We start from the raw sequence: 21,728 nt of genomic DNA on the forward strand, positions 1-21,728 counted from the left end.
ACTGACCACCCCAGAGTCCACACCTCAACACCACTGAATGTGTTTGATTGCTTGGATGGCGAGCAGCTAATGTTAAACCAACTTCTAAGACTGAAGACTTTGGAGGTGTGAAAAATATCCCTGCAGATTCTTTGGGAAACTGAAACCGAGTCTCCTGAAAAGAATGGAAGCTGTAAACCTTGCCTGATACTGGAAAATGAAAGAAAAGTGAGTTTGGGAAGTGTTGAAGTGTGAAAATGTTGAAGTTTTGGAAAAACTAGTCTTGGTACAGAGAAATGTTTGGTCCTCTGAGGATTAGCCGAACCCTCCAGCTGAGCATGTTACTGTTTGGTCCTCTAGCCAAGAGATGCTTTGTGCCTTTGATGCAACCTCCAGTCCCTCAGGGGGCAAAAGCTTCAGCTCTCTTTCATATTTCACTACGCCGGGTCAGCAGCGTCCCACAGAGGAGTCATGAGAATTTATGAAGGAAAACACCACAGTGGCCCACATTAGGCTCAGCGCTAATTTCATTATGAAGCCCGGGAGGAGCCCAAGCGTAAGAACTATATGAGGCCTAGGAAGTCCAAAGAAAGTGTTTTTATGTCCAACCTGTAGTCGTGTTCTTTGCTGCTTTGGTACACAAGACCTCTGTGAGCTGAACGGGGTCATGTGGGGTCAAAGAGGGGACAAATGACGCCAAAGCGAGCTAAATGGGGCTGAACCGGGTCAAGCAGGGCAAGTGGGTCCAAACAGAGTCGGGCTGTTAACATGGTGACTTCAGAAAATATGGTTACATGGAGCGTACAGTGACTGCAGCGCTCGCTCTAAATTTCTCAGCAGGTCTGTGTGGCGTCTGTTGAATGTAGTTGTTGAAATCGTTGTTATAGGTTTTACTATAACAGAGGGAAACTGCAGGCTCTGAAGATCTGCTCTGTTCTGATATGTTCTCTTCTGGGTTCTCCTCCTCTGTTAAGTTCTGCTATTCTGTTCTGTTCAGCTCAACATTTCTCTTATTTTCATTTCTGTTCCATTCCATTCTGATCATTTTCTTCTGTTGTGTTCTATTTGGTTCTGTGATTTTCTTCTGTTGTGTTCTATTTGGTTCTGTGATTTTTCTTCTGTTGTGTTCTATTTGGTTCTGTGATTTTCTTCTGTTGTGTTCTATTTGGTTCTGTGATTTTTCTTCTGTTGTGTTCTATTTGGTTCTGTGATTTTCTTCTGTTGTGTTCTATTTGGTTCTGTGATTTTTCTTCTGTTGTGTTCTATTTGGTTCTGTGATTTATCTTCTGTTGTGTTCTATTTTATTCTGCTCTATTCAGTTTTATTCTGTTCTATTCTGTTCTGTTCTATTCAATTCTTTTCTGTCCCATTCTATTTGGTTCTTTTCTGTTGTATTCAGTTCTATTATGTTCTATTCATTTAAAAACAGTTTTTTCTTTTGTTCTATTCTATTCAGTTCTATTCTGTTCTTTTCGGTTCTATTCGGTTCTGTTCTATTCGCTTCTGTTCTATTCTGTTCTGTTCTATTAATTGTAAAAAGATTTTTCTTTTGTTCTATTCTGTTCAGTTCTATTCAGTTCTGTTCATTTCAAAACGATTCTGTTCTATTCCGTTCAGTTTAATTCATTTCAGTTCTGTTTAATTCTCTTTAGTTCGGTTCTGTTCTGTTGCATTTTGTTTTATAGTATTCACTTCTGCTCAGTTCTGTTCTCCTCAGTTGTTTTTTGTTCAGTCTCACTCTATTCTGTTCTATTCAAATACATTTGTTCCAAAACGCTTTTTTGTTTTTGGTAAATAAATAATAAATTTTAGAAATTGTGGTGTCGTCAGTTTTCAATGGCAAGGCTGACATCACTGGCCTTTTTTATCAGAAAACCACCTTCACCTTTAAAGGCCTTCAGTCTCTTCCTGCGGTACATTACTTTATTTAATACCAACAGCTCCTCCTGCACAAGGACTGGCTAGTAGTTCACACTCAGTAGTTCAAACTGGACATTGGGTGAATCTTCAGTGTATGTTGCTGTCAGTTCAGTTTATGAGTTATGTGCCATTATAATGAAGTGTATCTTAATAAGGAAAGAACCAGAAGTGCCATAACAATAAAAGCCCAGTGACTTTACTCAAATATACAGTATGTATATGGCACAGGCCTCAGAATTTGTCGATAATATGCTGTACTGATGTTAATCAATGTGGTACACTGCCATGCAAATGATGACAATATCTACGTTAAAAGTTCCTTTTGCTTAGTGTAAAAACAACTACAGTAATAATAATAATAGTAATAATAATGATAATAATAACAATAGCAGTGCCGCTTCCATTTTCCACTTCCTCTCAAGCGTCCGGCACCGGACACCATTAATCAGGATGAAAGGGTGCCAACCTGAAGACTGTTTAAGCTTAGCCTCCCACTCCCAACCTCAGCCACCAAGTCATGTTTTAGCCTCGTACGCCCTTTTTAGGGCAAAGAATCCGGGAGGTGGGCATCTGGAGAGCAGGATGGATAGGAACATTTTACAAAAAGCTGCACGTTATCCAAGACAGAGGACTTTCCTCCATCACCTTATCAGATGTGAACGATCGCGATGTCACATAGTTACCATCGAGTTTATATAACGTTAAGAAAGCACAGATGGTCACTGGTGGGAGAAGCCAATATTAGAGTCTCTTCCTCCTGATTTAAGTTTAGCTTTGCAGTCGTTTACAGTGAGTCAAACCGCGTCCTGTCTTTCTGTTCAGCCTCGGTGCACGATGAGCCTTCACTAGGCCCTTTTTTTGCAATTTCACACGAAAGCACACAAATTCAAAGCAAGAAAAGACATTTTGATGAAGAGTTTTATCATTTAGGAGTTAAAATGTGTCATGTTTTGTTTTTCCACATAGAAAAAGTGTATAGGGCAGCCTGTAGGCTACATTATCTTAATCAAAACAACAGCGTTTGGCTTTAAGATTTAAGAAATCGCAGCATTTTTACGATAGGCACAGAAAAATGTTACACAGTGCAATAACAGTAATAAAGACAAAATAATTAATGGCAAGTGCAACATTATTGGAATAAATGTAAAGCATGGCTGATTATATAAGCCTAAACAAAACAGACAAAATAACTGTCGACAGTGATAATATGCCATGTTAATATTATCATGTATGTGTTAATATACATTATGTATGTAGCATGATGTCAATATTAACTGTTGCGGTACAATTTTAAAGGGGAATTCCAACAACTGTTCTGCAAGATTTCTGCATAATTCAGGAGTTTAGATGTAAACAAACTCATTCAGAGTGGTTTGATGTGAAATGGTCCATTATAGAAAAAAAACATACTGACTCAGGTTTCTTTACAGTGGTGCTGATAGGAACCAGACGTCACAATGTCTACAGCCATTTTATTTACTGTCCAAAACCACCAGTGAACCTACAAACAACACGTATCTAATATATTTTAGGCCCAAATCCTCTATCATAAAACGATGTAAAACATTGGAAGTTTCTGTGATGTAGCTTTTAGAGGCATTAAACTCTTCAGACGTCTGGTTCCTATCACCACAACTGTGAACGGGTCTGACTTAGTCAGTTTCTCTAGAATGTAGCATAGACACCACTCTTAATGGCTGTTGTACATCTCTACCATTTACTTATACAGAACTTTTTAAAAGTCCCCTCAAAATTCCCCTTTAAAGCTTCACAAATAGGTAGATGATTATGATGTATATGCACTCAAATGTTGCAAACAGAGTCCCTCAGCGGCACATTAACAATACTGAGGGACTTTGATAGGTGACCGTACAGGCTGAAATACTTCCAGCTCAAAGGCTGAGTAACTATGTGTGGCAATAATAACGCATGATCTAATCTCACACAACTTTCTAGGGCAACTCATGCATTGTTGAAATGTAAATTTCCTGCTGGAATGTGTTCATTCAAACTCCCAGAGCTCAAAATGGGCTGCATGAAACGAGTGACAATGGTGTTTTTTGTCTACTTTGGCCCATAGGTCCACGTTCTGAGCCGACACAGTTTGATCTGGGATGTGAAACCGACCAAACGGCGTATTAGTGTATTATATATTTTTGAGTTGCTCACAGCACTGTACAGATAAAACTGGACAGACTATCTTTATAATAAACACACAGCACTGTGCAAAAGTCTTAGAGGGGTTTAAAACTCTTTATCTGGGCCGTAAGTGGGTTTTTGCCCGTACAAACACTGTGTAGCATTTGAATAAATATAAATAAGCGTAAATACAGTAAAGTTATTAGAAAGTTAGAAGAACATAGGTTTGGTTTCTGACTTCTCGCTGCACTCCAGCCATCTCATCGGTTTGGTAATTTCATCAGTAGCACCTGACTGAGATACGGGACGTCCTGGAGAAGAGCTTTGGGAACGGGTAAACTAACTCACACATACCAAATCATATTTATTGACCTGCATATTTATTTATTTATTTATTTATTATTGATTTAAGGTCAATTTTTTAAACAAATAAACGTACCGCCCAGATAAAGAGCTTTTCTATTTTCTCAGATGGCCAAAGACGTCCGTACAGGGGACTTACAAATATAAATGTGCATTTCAAATAGTAAAGCTGATTAAATAAAGTGAAAAAAACTAAAAAACCCAAAAATATAGAATCAAATCAACTCTCTCCTATCTGTCCTACCACATCCACGCTGACATAAAGGCTACAGACCTCTGACGTTTTCATTATTGTGTATTGGGCATTACGCCCATGTAAGGAAGTCGAAGTCTAAGCTGGTTTTCTCTATGAGAAAAATCAACAAATGAAAGTGCTGCTGTCGCCCCCTGTGGTAGACAAAAGTGCTGCAAGGCCGATAAGTTTCACAGTACGGATTTGCCTCCAAGCATTAACAGATCATCTGAGTTATGAAGTAATTAAGAGGCAGAAATATCAATATTGTTCCCAGCCAGCTAACACTGCGGCACACCGGACTGACATCAAAAGACGGACACCATCTGACCAAAATACCCCAAACAAACCGACAAGCTTTGAACACTGAACACGGTAACTAACTTGCTTTGGCAGATTCAGACTACAGTCTTAGCTGATATTATATAACAATGTTGAAATTTATGAAGAAACTTATTTTCATACAAGATCATTTCAGTGTGCAGAAGCATTAGCTTGTTTGCAGCACGCATATAGCATTTTTCATACTTTGGCTGCTAAAGTACCTTGTAATTCAAGGATCCAGAGACAATCCAGCTACAACTGGGACAAAAACATGGGGGCTGAAGCATTTTAGTTCACCACAAGACTCGGCAGTGGCAACAGCATCGTTTTTCTTATAGAGAAAAGCAGCTTTAAACCAGTGTTCCTGATATGGGCATGACTCCGACTGCAGAGTGAAGCGAAGGTCGGTCAGTTTTGATGCTTGTAAAGCTGTGTTTTAGTTGTCGTTGCAGTCTTTGCAGAGGATGTTCGCACCGTTAGGGAAAAAGCCAGCTCCAACCAGAGAGATGGAGCATCCGGAGCACTTAAAGCACGACTGGTGCCACTGACGGTCCTCAAAGGAGACGTACTTTCCATCACCAAAGCCTGAGAGAGAGAGAGATAGAGAGAGATAGAGAGAGACAGATGGATAGACAGAGAGAGAGAGAGAGAGAGAGAGAGAGAGAGTGTGTATGAGAGAGAGAGAGAGAGAGAGAGAGAGAGATAGAGTGTGTGTGTGAGACAGAGAGAGAGAGAGAGAGAGAGGGAGAGTGAGAGAGATAGAGTGTGTGTATGAGAGAGAGAGATAGAGAGAGATAGAGAGAGACAGATAGATAGACAGAGAGAGAGAGAGAGAGAGAGAGAGTGAGAGAGATAGAGTGTGTATGAGAGAGAGAGAGAGAGATAGAGTGTGTGTGTGAGATAGAGAGAGAGAGAGAGAGGGAGAGTGAGAGAGATAGAGTGTGTGTATGAGAGAGAGAGATAGAGAGATAGAGAGAGACAGATAGATAGATAGAGAGAGAGAGATAGAGGGAGAGTGAGAGAGATAGAGTGTGTGTATGAGAGAGAGAGAGTGAGAGATAGAGTGTGAGAGAGATATATATATAGAGAGAGAGAGAGAGAGAGATAGAGTGTGTGTGAGACAGAGAGAGACATAGTGTGAGAGAGATATATATAGAGAGAGAGAGTGAGACAGAGAGAGAGAGACAGAGAGAGAGTGAGAGAGAGACAGAGAGAGAGTGAGAGATAGAGTGTGTGTGAGACAGAGAGAGAGATAGTGTGAGAGAGATATATATATAGAGAGAGTGAGAGAGACAGAGAGAGAGTGAGAGAGAGAGTGAGAGAGTCAATGTCAACAGTATCTTCAGCACATCATATAAGTGATCGTAAGTGGCAGTGTTTACTATTATTCTGTTGCAATACACATTATACACATTTACTGTAATTATTATATGTATGTTATCATATTATGTAATTATCATTAAGACTTTAAAGCAATAGTTTGGGCAAAAAACAAATCTATTGATCTCTTTGGTGTTTGAAGCTTTTCCACCGGAGCTATTAGGCTAATGTAGCTTGGCTAAAGTGATGGAAACTTATGTACATCAATTAGCATCATATAAACTGTATGTCTAAGGCCCGTTTCCGAGACATGGATTAAGCCTAGTCCAGATTTTAGCACCAATGGTGAATCACGACTTAAAATACTTTTTAGTCTAAGGTTAGACTTAGTCTGTGCTTTGAATAATACCTAGTATGCTGAGAAAGTGACTTAACAAGAAAAAGAAAAATAGAGGTTTGTTCTGACTGTGAACCTTAAATCAGTTTTTCCAGGTGAAAAGTTGGTATTTGTACCTTTTCATAACCGAATGCTTTAAACAGAACAGTAGAATAAAAGCCTGGAGGCGAGGCGGGGTGTGGAGTCAGTACAGCTTAGAACATTATGGTTCAGTTATGTTCCCTGACTAAAGGTACTGAGATGGACCCTTGAGGGGACCACCCCAGAGACAAGAGGGGTCCTGCCCCAGTGACAGTTTAGTACCTTTATTTCTGAAATAGGTGCCAACATCATATTTGGAGAGGAACTGATACACAGGAAAAACGGTGAGATTGTAGAAGAAAAGCTTAAATACATTCAGAAAGAGCCCTGTGCACTGATTCTCTGTGGTGTCCTGACAGACACGGGAGGTGTAATCTGACCCAGCAGGGCTGAATTACTGAGATGTTGCTTCTGACCGCTTGACAGAGTGAAAGAAGAAAAGAAGGCCTTGGTTCACACCGTTCACAGCCAGCCCACACAGTCGGACTCTGTTAGCCAGTGCGGAACAAAGCACAAAAGGAATTGTCTGAGACACACACACACACACACACACACACACACACACACACACACACACACACACCATGCACTCATTTCCATGTACTTACACAACCCATATTCATTCTACATTGCTCTTTATTTAATGTGTCCCCTGTGGTCCTCTTGTAAATTTATGTAGGTTTATGCATTCAGTACAGTTGTATTTTACTTTTGCATGACAATCAAACTGGCTGTTTCGTTACTGTGCCTTTAAGACTGATTTATGTGAATATCATGATGTTTAATGCAATAAACATTATGTTTTATATGTATCATATCCCTGTTGTCTGAAGAAAACCTTATATCTCCAAAACGGTAACGTTACAGGAGAAGGAAAAAAACCTTACTTTTAATGTAAGTCAATGGAACCAGACTTCCTTCAAAGTCATTTTGGGGCGTTTCTTTAATTTACTCACAACGTAAACGAACAGCAGTGGTTTTCAAATTATGTCAAAAACTGAAAAACATCAAAAATGAAGATACAAGGTTTTCTTCCGACAACAGCGAGATATATATAAAAGAATGAATAGGTAATTAATGTCACACACACACACACACATACACACACCAATCAGCCATAACCTTATGACCACCTCTTTGTTTCTACGCTGATTGTCCATTATATCAGCTCCACTTACTGTATAGCTGCACTTTGTAGTTCTACAGTTACAGACTGTAGTCCATCTGTTTCTCTGATACTTTGCTAGCCCCCTTTCACCCTGTTCTTCAGTGGTGAGGACCCCCATGGACCCACACAGAGTAGGTAATCTTTGGGTAGTGGATCATTCTCAGCACTGCAGTAACGCTGACGTGGTGGTGGTATGTTAGTGTGTGTTGCGCTGCAAACACACATATATATAAAGTTCCTACATTTAACAATACTAAGCCCTATATGTATTATAAGTATATATGTATATAGTTGTATGCAAAAGTCTGGGCACCCCAAAAATGATTTTGTTTATAAGTGAACACGTCCTCTGCAGAGAACACACTGCTCACTTTTATACACAAATACTGTTTTTTTGCTAAATGTAACACTTTGGGACATGAATATGTCATTTGATCAGGGGTCTGTATGTAATAATAATAATATGGCATGAATATGTTACATATGTAATATGTAAATACCTGTCTGTCTGTCTGTCTGTCTATCTATCTATCTATCTATCTATCTATCTATCTATCTATCTATCTATCTATCTATCTATCTATCTATCTATCTATCTATCTATCTAGTCATAACATGTGCCGTGTGTTTTACATGTACTATATGTATTTGTGCGTACATAAAAGTAAGCTTCTAAGTCTTATCTTAAACCCAACTCTAATCTTAATCTCATTAGCTGAAAAGAAAGCACTTTACAAACTCATGCGCTCTGTGCTGCTCCTGAAGGTCAGTTCAGTTTTTCTCAGAAAGAAAAAAAAGTTATCCTGAAAATGTAAGGAGAGGAACGTGTGCACTGACCTGTGATGGCCTTGTTGCAGGCGGAGCATTTCTGAGCGTACAGGCTGCTGAAGCACTTGACGCAGTACGGGTTCTCTCCCTGAGAGGTGAAGGGCTGACCAGCCAGCGGAGCCTTACAGCCAGTGCACAAGAAACACTCTCTGTGCCACGGCTCGTCACGGTATGTCACACCACCCTGCACCAGGACCTGCACGTCAACAACAATAAGCACACTGAGCCCCTGCAATGTAAACAGTATATGTGCCAAAACAAACTTTTGGTTAAAATCATATAAGCATGTTGTGGCATTATTTAGTGTGCTGTGTTTAAAATAAAGGGGTCACTAAAATGCAAATAAAGCATAGTTTGACTTTTTAATGTAAAAAGATAAACGATTAAATGATAAAAATAAAATAGAAAACAAAATAACTGATAATCCAAAAAAGAGGGAGGAATAGTTATTATATGGATTAGCATTGTGTCACGATTGGCCTCTCCAGGTCATCCATGTGCTTGTGTTTACCTTTTGGTCTTGTCCATGTGCTTCCTTGTTTTGTTTCTTCTCTGTTATTCCCCCTTGTTTCTAGGCTCCACCCTTGATTATTTTCACCTGTGTCCCATTAACTGTGTGTTCCTGTGTTTAGGCCTTGTGTTTTCCCCTGTGAGTTTGCTGGTCTTTGTATTGTATGTATTATATTGTTTGGTCTTGTTTCTTCTGACTTCTGTTGTGTGTTTAGTCTGTGTTTATTTTCATCATGTCTGTTCCCCGATCTGTCCGTGTTGGCTCTCTGACCCTGGACCGTTTTGACCCTGAATCTGTAACCTAATAAATCTCGCTTCCCTTCGCACATGCGTCTGCCTCATCATCGCTCCCCCGCTTTACACATTGGAGGGACTAAATTATCGCCAGGATTTTACACTATTTATCACATTCTTCACAGTAAAATACAGTATATGTGATTTAATTGTGATAACACAGCAAATTACTGTAAGGTTCTTATTGAGCTGTACCACACAGCATTCTGGGCTATGCCAGAAACCTTTAAAAACAACCTTTTAAAACCTTTTAAAAACAAAATTTGTGTTTTCTTTTTCCTGATGATTCAGATTTTGGTGTTTTAAAGACTTCTGAATTTTTATGCTTGATTATTTACTCATTTTTATGCCTTGATTGTTTAAATCCTGGAGCTCCACAGAGAATAAACTTACGTTCGCACAACTTTTATTTCCATTAACATATTGAAACAAAATAAAACATAAAATGCATCATAACTTTGGCACAGGCCATATTTTATATGTGAAATTCAGTAAATAAACAGTATGTTAAAACGTTCTCTGCAGGGGATGTGTTACGTATTTACACTTAGAAAATCAACACGTCATTTGACCAGGGGTGCACAAACTTTTGCACAGAGTTGGATATGGCCATTTCTACTGGTCCATTCATCATATATTGTTCACACAATGTAAATGATGGCTGGTTTTCTCAAAGAGTGAACAGAAAACACAATAAAGAAGGAAAAAAACGGTCTTATTAGGTTTTCATGACAGTGATAGTGAGGACAAGCTATCCAAGTACATTCTGCACACCGCTCCACCGGCACGCTGTAATGAAGCTGATGGCTTACGAACTGTCTGCAGAGTATCCTAGAAGAATACGCGAAAGCTTCTCTTTTGGATCCGAACATCCAAACACAGAAAGATCACCTTCAGCGGAGACAATAACATTTGGAGAGATGCTGGATGGCGGCGCCATTAATAATAATAAACTTCACTCATATGGCGAATTCTCACTGTGGGCCCAAAACCTCAAAGTGCTCTCCATAAAACAGACTATAAGTTGGTTTTAAGTGGTTTTAACACTATTATTCAAGTAAAAATCCAATCACAAACATGCAAAGGCAGAACAATTAAAGCCAAAAAAGGGAAAATCCTCAAAAGCTCACTGAATAAAATGTGTGTGTGTGTGTGTGTGTCTGAGTGAGTGATGATAGGAATGCAGGTTTTATTTATTCTCTATATGTGAATGTCTGTCTGATACTGTGCTCTGTGAGCTCCTGTAACCGAAACCAAATTCCTTGTATGTGTAGCATACCTGGCCAATAAAGCTTGATTCTGATTCTGACAGGTATGTGTGTGTGTGTGTGTGTGTGTGTGTGTGTTACCTGTTTGCAGTGCGTGCAGCGCGGAGCGAAGCGTCCCTCATAGCAGGACACGCAGTAATAATCATCTTTATCAGGGATGAATGCCTGAGAGCCCAAAGACTGTTTACAAACACGACACACAAAGCACTCCTCATGCCACGTACAACCACTATACTCCAACTTCCTCGATCCTGAGAGAGAGAGAGAGAGAGAGAGAGAGAGAGAGAGAGAGAGAGAGACACAGAGAGAGAGAGAGACACAGAGAGACAGGGAGACAGAGAGAGACAGTGAGCGAGAGAGAAATATTATTAAAAATGTTTAGAAAGAATAACTTCAGATTCAATATTTGATGATAAAAAATAGATAAATAGACAGACAGACAGACAGACAGATAGATAGACAGACAGACAGACAGACAGACAGATGGACAGACAAACAGACAGACTGACCACCCCAGAATCCAGACTGCAACACCACTGAATGTGTTTGATGGTTTGGATGGTGAGAAGCAGAAAATGTTAAACCCGTTTTTAAGACTGAACTTCGGAGGTGTGAAAAATATCCCTGCAGATTCTTTCAGAAACTGAAACCGAGTCTCCTGTAAAGAATGGAAGCTGGAATAACACAGTTTTTTTTCTAATGCTGTAAAATGAATAACTTGTACTTGATGGCTGTTTTGACTGATGAGTAAACGAATGAAAAGTGGTCTCTGACTTTTGTGCAGTAGTGTTTATTCCACCCTGCTTTGTGATGAGGAGGCGCTGGGCAGTCAGAGAAGATGTGAAAGTGGTGGTTTGAGGTGGTTTGTTGGATCTTTATGAAGCTGATAAAGTCTGCGATAGAGCCGAGCGACTGAGGCACGGCTGCTTTACAGTCATGGTGAACAACCATTAAAGGAGTGATCTCTGACCTACAAAAGCACCTGAGATCAGCCCACACAAATATGAGCTTTTCCAACAGTCTGATCTGACATGCAGATACTGAGAGCTTTACTTACAGTTTCACTGCATGCACACGAGAAGGAGGACACGCTGGAGGAGATGAAACAGCTGATGATTCAGATTTGGATAGCCTAGATATGTGCTCTATGAGTCACAACAGGTCACTTCATCTTCACCTGCCATTATCATTACCTTCATCATCATCATCATCATCTCTCTCTTTAAAACTACAGGCTAATAATTCAGTTATTAGTCTTGAACATTTTATTTAGCATCTCCTCTAAAATTATTTAGTGTATATTGTCCATTATTTACTGTCATTCTGTATCGTAACCTATTCAGTATCTGCAAAAATTATTCATTACTATACACTACAATAAATTATTCAGTGTTAACTATAAATGATTCAGTGTCTACTGTAAATGATGCATTAAGTACTATAAATTATTCAATGTTAATTATAAATGATCCAGTGTCTACTGGATCATTACATTGTGGAGCATACACTATACTGGCAAAAGTGTTCGGTCGTCTGGCTTCACACGCATATGAACTTGAGTAACATCCCATTTTTAATCCATAGGGTTTAATATGATGTCGGCCCACCCTTTGCTGCTATTACAGCTTCAACTCTTTTGGGAAGGCTTTCCACAAGGGTTAGGAGTGTGTTTATGGGAATTTCTGACCATTTTCCAGAAGCACATTTGTGAGGTCAGACACTGATGACGGATGAGAAGGTCTGGCTCACAGTCTCCGCTCTAATTCATCCCAAAGGTGTTCTATAGGGTTGAGGTCAGGACTCTGTGCAGGCCAGTCAAGTTCTTCCACACCAAACTCGCTCATCCATGTCTTTATGAACCTTGCTTTGAGCACTGGTGCACAGTCATGTTGGAACAGGAATAGGCCGTCCCCAGACTGTTCCCACAAAGTTGAAATTTTCCAAAATCTCTTGTTCTGCTGAAGCATCAAGAGTTCCTTTCACTGGAACTAAGGGGCCGAGCTCCACTCTTGATAAAAAACCCCACACTATAATCCCCCCTCCACCAAACTTTACACTTAGCACAATGCAGTCAGACAAATATCGTTCTCCTGGCAACTGCCAAACCCAGACTCGTCCATCAGATTGTCAGACGGAGAAGCTGATTCTTCACTCCAGAGAACACGTCTCCACTGCTCTAGAGTCCAGTGGCGGCGCTTTACACCACTGCATTCCATGCTTTGCATTGTGCTTGGTGATGTAAGGCTTGGATGCAGCTGCTCAGACATGGAAACCCATTCCATGAAGCTCTCTACGCTGTTCTTGAGCTAATCTGAAATTATTTGGATGGGTGACTTTTGGCAGTATAGTGCATTTGCATAACTAAGTCACATCTGCAGTGTAAGACATACCACATACTGCACAGACAGAACGAAAGAATATGCAGATACTCAGACAATAAGTCACCCAGCACAGCCTCAGGCAGACAGTCTGATTAAAGAGAAATGGGCGTATTCTGGATGGGTAATGTGCTGGGTATGTACATTGACAATGATGTGATACTGACATAATCACTGTATCAACATTACATCCCTCAGATACAGTGACACAGGAAACAGAGAGAACATACCCACTAGAGCTACTCATCACCATCACTATCATCATCATCATTTTCATCATTGTTACCTCCCTCCCAATTCTCCTCTCTATGCTCCACCCACAGATGAGTTTCAGAGCTAGTGTTGACTTGCTATTGAGATTTTTAACAATAAACATCTGCTTCCCCTACAACATAAAAAACCCCATGTTCTGTCAGCTTGGATGAGATACAGACAATAAGAAGTCAGGGTTGGTTTAGCATGTTAAGTTCTTGTGTTATTTTTGTGAAAAAAAAAAGTGATATATTTTCTTGCCGAGGCTTCTGTGTACTTTTCTGTTAAATATGTTTTGCTTCTTTGCCTTGATATAAAAAATGAATAACTTGTACTTATTGTAAAAGTTATGGAAATAAAATAAATGAAGGATGGCCTCTAATCCCATGGCCCTGCTAGTAAGAGCTGCAGAGATCAGTTCTTACCCATGCAAATTCAGACAGGAATTCAGAGGCTCTTCTGATAAAAATTGTCCTTCCTACCTGTGCAGGTAAGCTGAAGCCCTTGGGCAAGTGAGCTGATAGAAGCCCTGCAGGAGTTTCAGCTCTAATCACGCCGTCACATCTGGCCCACACACCCATAGACACTGCCACGCCCGCAGCTAATCGCCTGCGGCTAAAGCGTTAAACTCTTTTAACCTCAGTTCTCACATAATTGCATGTGCTGTATACTACGCTCGAAGTACAGTGTTGGGCTTTAGCAGATGATTGAGCAAAAGGCACCATGTCCACAAAAACAAAAATAGAGGGCCTAGTACGGTTCCCTGGAGAACACCTTACATAACAGTTTATACATTGTACAAAATGACCACCAGTAATGTAGGACTTTAACCAGTCAGGAGCTGAATTAGTAATGGCAACAGCAGAAAGACAAGAGAGAGAAACATATTATTGTTTATTGAATCAAAAGCTGCACTTAAAACTAGAAGCAGGGAAGAAGTGGGTACCTGGCATGACGGTCTTGTTGCAGGCCACACATTTGGAGGAAAACTCGCTGCAGTAGCAGTCGTTACACAGCAATGCCTCATTCTGGCAGACAAACGGCTCGTCAGCGAGCGAGCGCTCACAGCGAGAACAGCGGAAACATTCCTCATGGTAGTGCCTGTCATCATAGTACAGCTCCTACAGGAAAACACAGAGACATATATAATAGTACAGCTCATACAGGAAAACACAGAGACATATATAATAATACAGTTCCTATAGGAAAACACAGAAACATTTACAGTGGGGAAAAAAGTATTTAGTCAGTCACCAATTGTGCAAGTTCTCCCACTTAAAAAGATGAGAGAGGCCTGTAATTGACATCATATGTAGACCTATAGTACAGTTCCTATGGGAAAACACAGACATATATAATAGTACAGCTCCTATAGGAAAACACAGAGACATATATAACAGTACAGTTCCTATAGGAAAACACAGAGACATATATAACAGTACAGTTCCTATAGGAAAACACAGAGACATATATAATAGTACAGCTCCTATAGGAAAACACAGAGACATATATAACAGTACAGTTCCTATAGGAAAACACAGAGACATATATAACAGTACAGTTCCTATAGGAAAACACAGAGACATATATAACAGTACAGTTCCTATAGGAAAACACAGAGACATATATAACAGTACAGTTCCTATAGGAAAACACAGACATATATAACAGTACAGCTCCTATAGGAAAACACAGAGACATATATAACAGTACAGCTCCTATAGGAAAACACAGAGACATATATAACAGTACAGTTCCTATAGGAAAACACAGAGACATATATAACAGTACAGTTCCTATAGGAAAACACAGAGACATATATAACAGTATAGTTCCTATAAGAAAACACAGACATATATAATAGTACAGCTTCTATAGGAAAACACAGACATATATAATAGTACAGCTTCTATAGGAAAACACAGAGACATATATAACAGTACAGTTCCTATAGGAAAGCACAGACATATATAATAGTACAGTTCCTATAGGAAAACACAGAGACATATATAACAGTACAGTTCCTATAGGAAAACACAGACATATATAATAGTACAGCTTCTATAGGAAAACATAGAGAAATATATAACAGTACAGTTCCTATAGGAAAACACAGACATATATATTAGTACAGATCCTACAGGAAAACACAGAGACATATATAACAGTACAGCTCCTATGGGGACACATACAGAGATGTATGCAACATTATAGCTCCTATCGGGAGACGTACAGGGACGTATATAACAGTATAGCTCCTATCGGGACACATTCAGATGTAAGTAATAGTACCGGTCCTATGGAGACACACACAGGTGTATATAATAGTACAGCTCCTATAGGGACACACTCAGAGACATATGTAATAGTGCAGCTCCTAAAGGGACACACAGATACGTATATAACAGTTCAGCTCCTATAGGGACACATACAGAGATGTAAATAAGAGTAGAGCTCCAATAGGGACACATACAGAGGCCATGTAAACCCATTCCACGTCCAGTACATACATGGGTGTACATAATAGAACAGCTCATATAGAGACACACACAAAGACGTATATAACAGGACAGCTCCTACAGGGACGCATACAGGTGTATATAATAGTACAGCTCCTTTAGGGACACACTCAGAGATGTATTTAACAGTATAGCTTCTATAGGGACACATACATGTACACAACAAGGCGTATATGACCTTTCATTGTCTGCGTAAAATTCTTTCAGCAAAGAGGTGCAACGTCAGAAAGACCACTTCTTCTGTGTATGTGCAGCTGACTGGGCGATTAGGAGAAGGCTTTGCTCCATCTCTCAGAAAGAAGCCAGGACTTTATTTACACTGTGGAGAGAACACTGCCTCTGATAGTGAAGCCTAATCTCTCCGCTTTGCTTACATTCTTCCCAGAAACGAATGATGCGAGTTCAGGGCTCCCTGTCCCGAACCATGTGAGAGACAGCAGCCCCTCGTTACAGGGGGCCAGCGTGACACTGAGCCGTGTAAACACAGATAGAGACGCTACGTGACGGAAGATGCCGTTAGGGTCCCAGAGAACATGAACCAGAACTTATCATGCTCCCAAAGAGAGTGAGAGAGTGGGAGAGAGAGAGGGAAAACGAGTGACAGATCGAGACAGGAAGAAAGAGCAAGGGGACAGTTAGAAGGACGAGGGGACACAGTTCACATCAGTTAAGCGCTGTTTATACTGGCAGTAAAAAGAATTATTCAACCATTTTTGTACTGATCACTGATACAAACCAAAAAACATAATGCAAAAAAGACACCATGGGTCAGTTTCCCAGACAGTGATTAAGCCTACACTCTTAAAAATGATGGTTCTTCAAGGGTTCTTTAGTAAAGAAAGTGGTCCTATGTAGAACCATGAACATTCAAAGAATGATTAAAGGGTTCTCTGCATTGCTAAATGACTCTTCAGATTGGTGAACAATGTGCTGTAGATGGTTCTGTATAGAACCGTTTTGAAAAAGGTGTAATTACAGTAGTTTATACTGTAATGCGTTTTACACGCTTAAAAAAGATGGTTCTTCAAGAATTCTATATAAAACTATGACACTCAGAGAACCCTTTATATGTATGTATGTATTTTTCCCAAATAATGCAAATAAATGGATCATGTTTTAATGAATTAGCTACAGTAAGGAAGGATAGTCGGTGATGGTCATCCTCACAACTTAATGCTCCCCCACCACTTGAATTACAGCTAAGTCTCTGCACCACACAGTGAGAGAGAAAGGCTGTGAGGAAGAGAGAGACAGAGTGAGAGTCAGAATGAGAGAGACAGGCAGTGAGAAAGACAAGTGAAGCAGGCCAAAGCAAACAGTATGTTTTATTTACTGCAGCAGTGTCCCTGCAGCTCCATAACTCAGAGCCGTGTGTTTGTGTGGCGTCGACTGGCGTCCCTCCCTTAGCACACACACACACACACACCGCCCCATCACTGCTGTGTTTGGGGTCACTGATCTACACTCTGTCTCCTGGGGTCACTCACAATGATAGAGACCCTGCCAACACACTGCACAGCCAAGCTCCACAAAACAGGCCCCCGAGGGGGAAACTGGAGTTTATTCCTGCCTTTGCTGGGTGTTTCTGTGTCTTTCAGTGTGATTGGAGCTGAAAGCTGCTCTGCTTCATCTCACCCAGCCCACCTTATCTTAACATGAGAGTTTGGCAAAAACGTTACATTTACAGTTTTTCACTTTCCTCACTCAAAAAACGAGACCCACCTCCACAACAGTGCTAATTTCAGTTAGATAAGGTAAAGTAATGAAATACTTCTTCCACACTTGTTCTACATAGAACCGCAATCTCTCAAAGAACCTTTTGTGTGATTAAAGGGTTCTATGCATTGTGAAAGGCTTCTTCAGATTGATGGAGAATGTGCAGTAGATGGTAGAACCATTTTTGAGAAAGGTTCTATACAGCACCCAAAAGCGTTCTGCTAGTGTGACAAGCTTGACATCATAACAATAGAAGAACCCTATTTTTGGTGCTATTTAGACCCCTTTTGAAAAAAGGTTTGATATGGCACGACCTTTAGCACGTTCTTCATCGATCTGAAGAACACTTTCAACATGCAAAGAACCCTTTAATCATGCAAAGGGTTCTTTTAGTGTTCACGGTACTATATAGAACTATTTTCTGTACTAAAGAACCTTTGAAGAACCATCTTTTTGAAGTGTGTAGTAAAAAGCATTACAGTATAAACTACTGCAATCAAACTACAGCTACTGACGTCAACATGACCACACGCTTTCATCGTCCCCACAAAGATCTAAATACACATACTCTGGTCAAATGACACGCTTTGTTGGCTTTCTAAGTGAAAAGAAAGTGAACACGTCCTCTATGGAGAACACACTTGATGCACATCCTCCCGGCTCTGACGTCTGCAAAGACTCCATTTCCCAGAACTCTCTGGGAGATCATGTGACCCATGAACTTCCTCGATCCACCAATCAGTGCTCCAGTTCACCCGAATGCAAACCTGCTGCACCTGTGATGTTATGTTATAAGACTGGCTGTGGTTTAGTATATAAGCTCAGTCCTTAGCATAGAATAATTGTGAGGTGTTGCTTCTCTCCATAGAGCCACTGAGCGTTTCTGTCTGTCTTTTGCCTTCTGTGTTTCTTGATGATGTGTTCTTGGACTTTTTGTTTCGTTTTTTATGTTCAATTCAGCAAATGATCAGCACTAATGCATTAAAACGTACTGAAGTGTCTCGGAGTAAAATGGACTTAGACTCCGTTGACACTGCCTCTGTCTGAGCTAACTGGAAACTAAACTTTTTTCATTGTTGACTATCAGCAAACCCTTGGACAGAATTAATAAAGGGCTTTCTATATTTGTTTTAATGACATCTGTTCACTGCTGTTTGAGGAGCTAACTGATCCTTCCCAGGATGGCTTAAGGAGGTATCAGTGGGGACCAGAGTGCAGAGTGTAATGCTATTATTACTGCACTCTCACCTGTTTTTTTACCTGATTGCTGCTCAGTTCATATTCAGTTGACGTTTGGTGGTGATTCTGAACAGGTTTAGAGCACAACGGGACAGAGTATAAAAACATTGACATTTACTTCCAAAAGTTACAAGACAATGCAATGATAATGAATGATATTTAGGCTACACACACACACACACACACACATATACATATATATATATATATATATATATATATATATATATATATGTATATAATTTTTTTTTTTTTTATGTTATGTTTCACAAAATATACTGTAAAATCTTAAGGAAGCCCTGATGAGACCAGAGAATTCAGACCAGGGAAGAACTTGCGAGGTTCCGTGTTGAGGAGCGCTTGCTCTGTATTGTCCTGTAGGAGAGACTCATTGCTGTTATGTTGGTTACACAAAGTACTAAATGCAGGGGTGTCAATGACTGTGACGTGGCTTTGTTAAAGATATAGGTTTTTGATATAGATTTAATGGGTTATTATTTTCTTACATTAAAATCCCATCTTATTACATACTAAGATGTATTGTTCAGTGACTACAGCGGCTTCAATGCACACTGGCTGAGCTGTTCTTAGATTATGATAGTGTGCAATAAAACTTTGGGCCTGCTTGTGGACCTGGGCCATTTAAAGTGTTGAAAGTTAGATTTGTATCATATTTTCAGTGTGAGGTAATTAGACATGTTACGCTAAGACACAAACACTGACCCGTGAGTTGTGTCCGATGAGCTCCTTGCAGCCCTGGCAGATGCTGGCATAGAGGCGATCATAGCAGGGGACGCAGTGAGGCACGTCATCCACCTGGATGTACTTCCTTCCGTACAGAGACTCCTTACAGTTCTCACAGTTGAACTGCTCACTCATCCTGACCCTGCAATGCAAACAAACATCTTCCTACCTTACACCATGATTCATTGATCTGCAGGTAATCAACGATTTCCAGTCAAAATTGATGTTAAGTACAAGTTAATAGAGTGTTCTCTGACTTTCACACAGCGCTGTATGTACTTATGTGTGGCCAGAAATAAATTTGTGGGCAATTTTAAATAGAAATATCCAAAAATAGGCTCAGTGTACTGTTCTCATTGTCTTTGTTCCCAGGCTGTGTAAACGGCTCCTCCAGTCACATCTGTGTGTTCAGTGTATTTACAAAGTTAGTCAGATTTGTGCCAAAATCAGCAGATTGAATTGGGGTGAAGTTTGAGATTTTGTGGAGCAGTGAATCATTTCCCAATGAATTGTAATCAGACTGAATCAACGTGAACTCAGAGATTTACAGCCCTACAGTTTAGAAAACTCACTCAAGTGCTTGCAGCTTTGAGACTCTTCAGGCTGAGTGCTGAACTCTCAGTATATAACAAAGTGCCTCACTGTGCTGTAATCACACGCCAGTCTCTATCCATTTGTTATTAAACCTATTCAGTTTCATCCGGCTGCAGGGAGGACATGGGCTCATTATCATTATAGAGAGAGAGAGAGAGAGAGAGAGAGAGAGAGAGAGAGAGAGAGAGGGAGGGAGGGAGAGAGAGAGAGAGAGAGAGAAGAGAAAGAGAGAGAGAGAGAGAGAGAGAGAAGAGATATTAACTTTTAGTTTATGATACAGTTATTGATTTTGTAACTGAATAACTATTATAAGTTATTCAGTTACTGCTATAAATCATTATATATATATATATATATATATATATATATATATATATATATATATATATATATATATTGTCTCTGTCCAAAGAAAAAACACAAAATAGTAACTTTACAGGAGAGCGCAAAAACTGTCGTGACTTTCAATGTAAGTCAATGTAAAGAGATTTTGTTTCAAGTGATTTTAGAGCATTTCTATTGGTCTCTGTGTCATGACATTTTTACACAATGTAAAGGACAGCTGGTGGGCTGAAATGATGTAGAAAAATGAAAATTGACAAAAATGGACACACATGGTTTTCACTGAACAGCAACAATATAAATATATATACTCATTGGTTGGAACATGCAGTCACTGGTGGTCTCACTGGACATCAGTAATGACAGTTGGAACTGTGTTCAATGTGTAGAAATAAAATAATAGTGAACTGAATTATCGCACTGCAAAAAATGTGAAATGATCGTAAATCTAGTCAAAATATCTAATATTTCCTGTTTTGTGATGCTTGTGGACTCAATCAAGTTTATTTCTAGACATTTATTACTTGTTTTAGGTCATTTTGTTAAGTAAAATTATCTCACTATACGGGCAGATTTCTTAAAACAAGCAAAATTATCTGCCAATATATTGAGATAAATGTACTTAAAACAAGTAAACAATGTCTATAAATAAGGTAAATAATCTTAAATTATGCTTACAAAAAGCTAAGATATTTACATTGTAAGGATATTTTAACTGAAATTCACATGGAGTTTTGCACATGAGGCACTGTTTTAGCGTAATGCGCTGCTTTTAAATGAACAAAAAAACTTTCTTTAGGGTCAAATTAGAGGCATTAACGCACACGCAAACTAATGTGATTAACTGCGATTCATTGTTTGATAGCCCTGGTGTGAACGAGGAAATAGGAGTCTTTGCGTGTGAGTATTAGGGGTGGGTTGCAGTGGTGGGACTCTGTGGGTATCAGATGTTCTAGCGGAGGAAAAAACAACATGGAGACAAAAAAAGCCTTTCACACGGGCTGCAGAAGGGAGAGTTACACTGCTCTGAACTGCTCTGAATGCTGAATGCTTTTCTTTCCCCAGCTGATTCTCTATCTCTATATCTGAATGTCAGCTATCATTACCGTTATACACGACTC

At 39.7% G+C, this 21,728-nt stretch overlaps 1 protein-coding gene across 1 annotated transcript in view; it reads right to left on the minus strand.

Annotated features, from left to right (window-relative positions):
• Positions 1-2,799: 2,799 nt before the first annotated feature.
• fhl3b (four and a half LIM domains 3b) overlaps positions 2,800-21,728 on the minus strand; it is a 45,171-nt gene continuing 26,242 nt past the window's right edge. Inside the window, exons 2-6 of the mRNA XM_037542866.1 lie at positions 19,651-19,813; positions 14,400-14,574; positions 10,905-11,074; positions 8,761-8,947; positions 2,800-5,542 (exon numbers count right to left, since the gene is read on the minus strand). Coding sequence (XP_037398763.1) covers positions 5,394-5,542; positions 8,761-8,947; positions 10,905-11,074; positions 14,400-14,574; positions 19,651-19,806 — 837 coding nt within the window. The 5' untranslated portion in view covers positions 19,807-19,813 and the 3' untranslated portion in view covers positions 2,800-5,393. The remainder of the gene's footprint in view (positions 5,543-8,760; positions 8,948-10,904; positions 11,075-14,399; positions 14,575-19,650; positions 19,814-21,728) is intronic.

Source organism: Pygocentrus nattereri, chromosome 11, assembly GCF_015220715.1.
Source record: "Pygocentrus nattereri isolate fPygNat1 chromosome 11, fPygNat1.pri, whole genome shotgun sequence".
In the NCBI taxonomy this organism is placed as follows: Eukaryota; Metazoa; Chordata; class Actinopteri; order Characiformes; family Serrasalmidae; genus Pygocentrus; species Pygocentrus nattereri.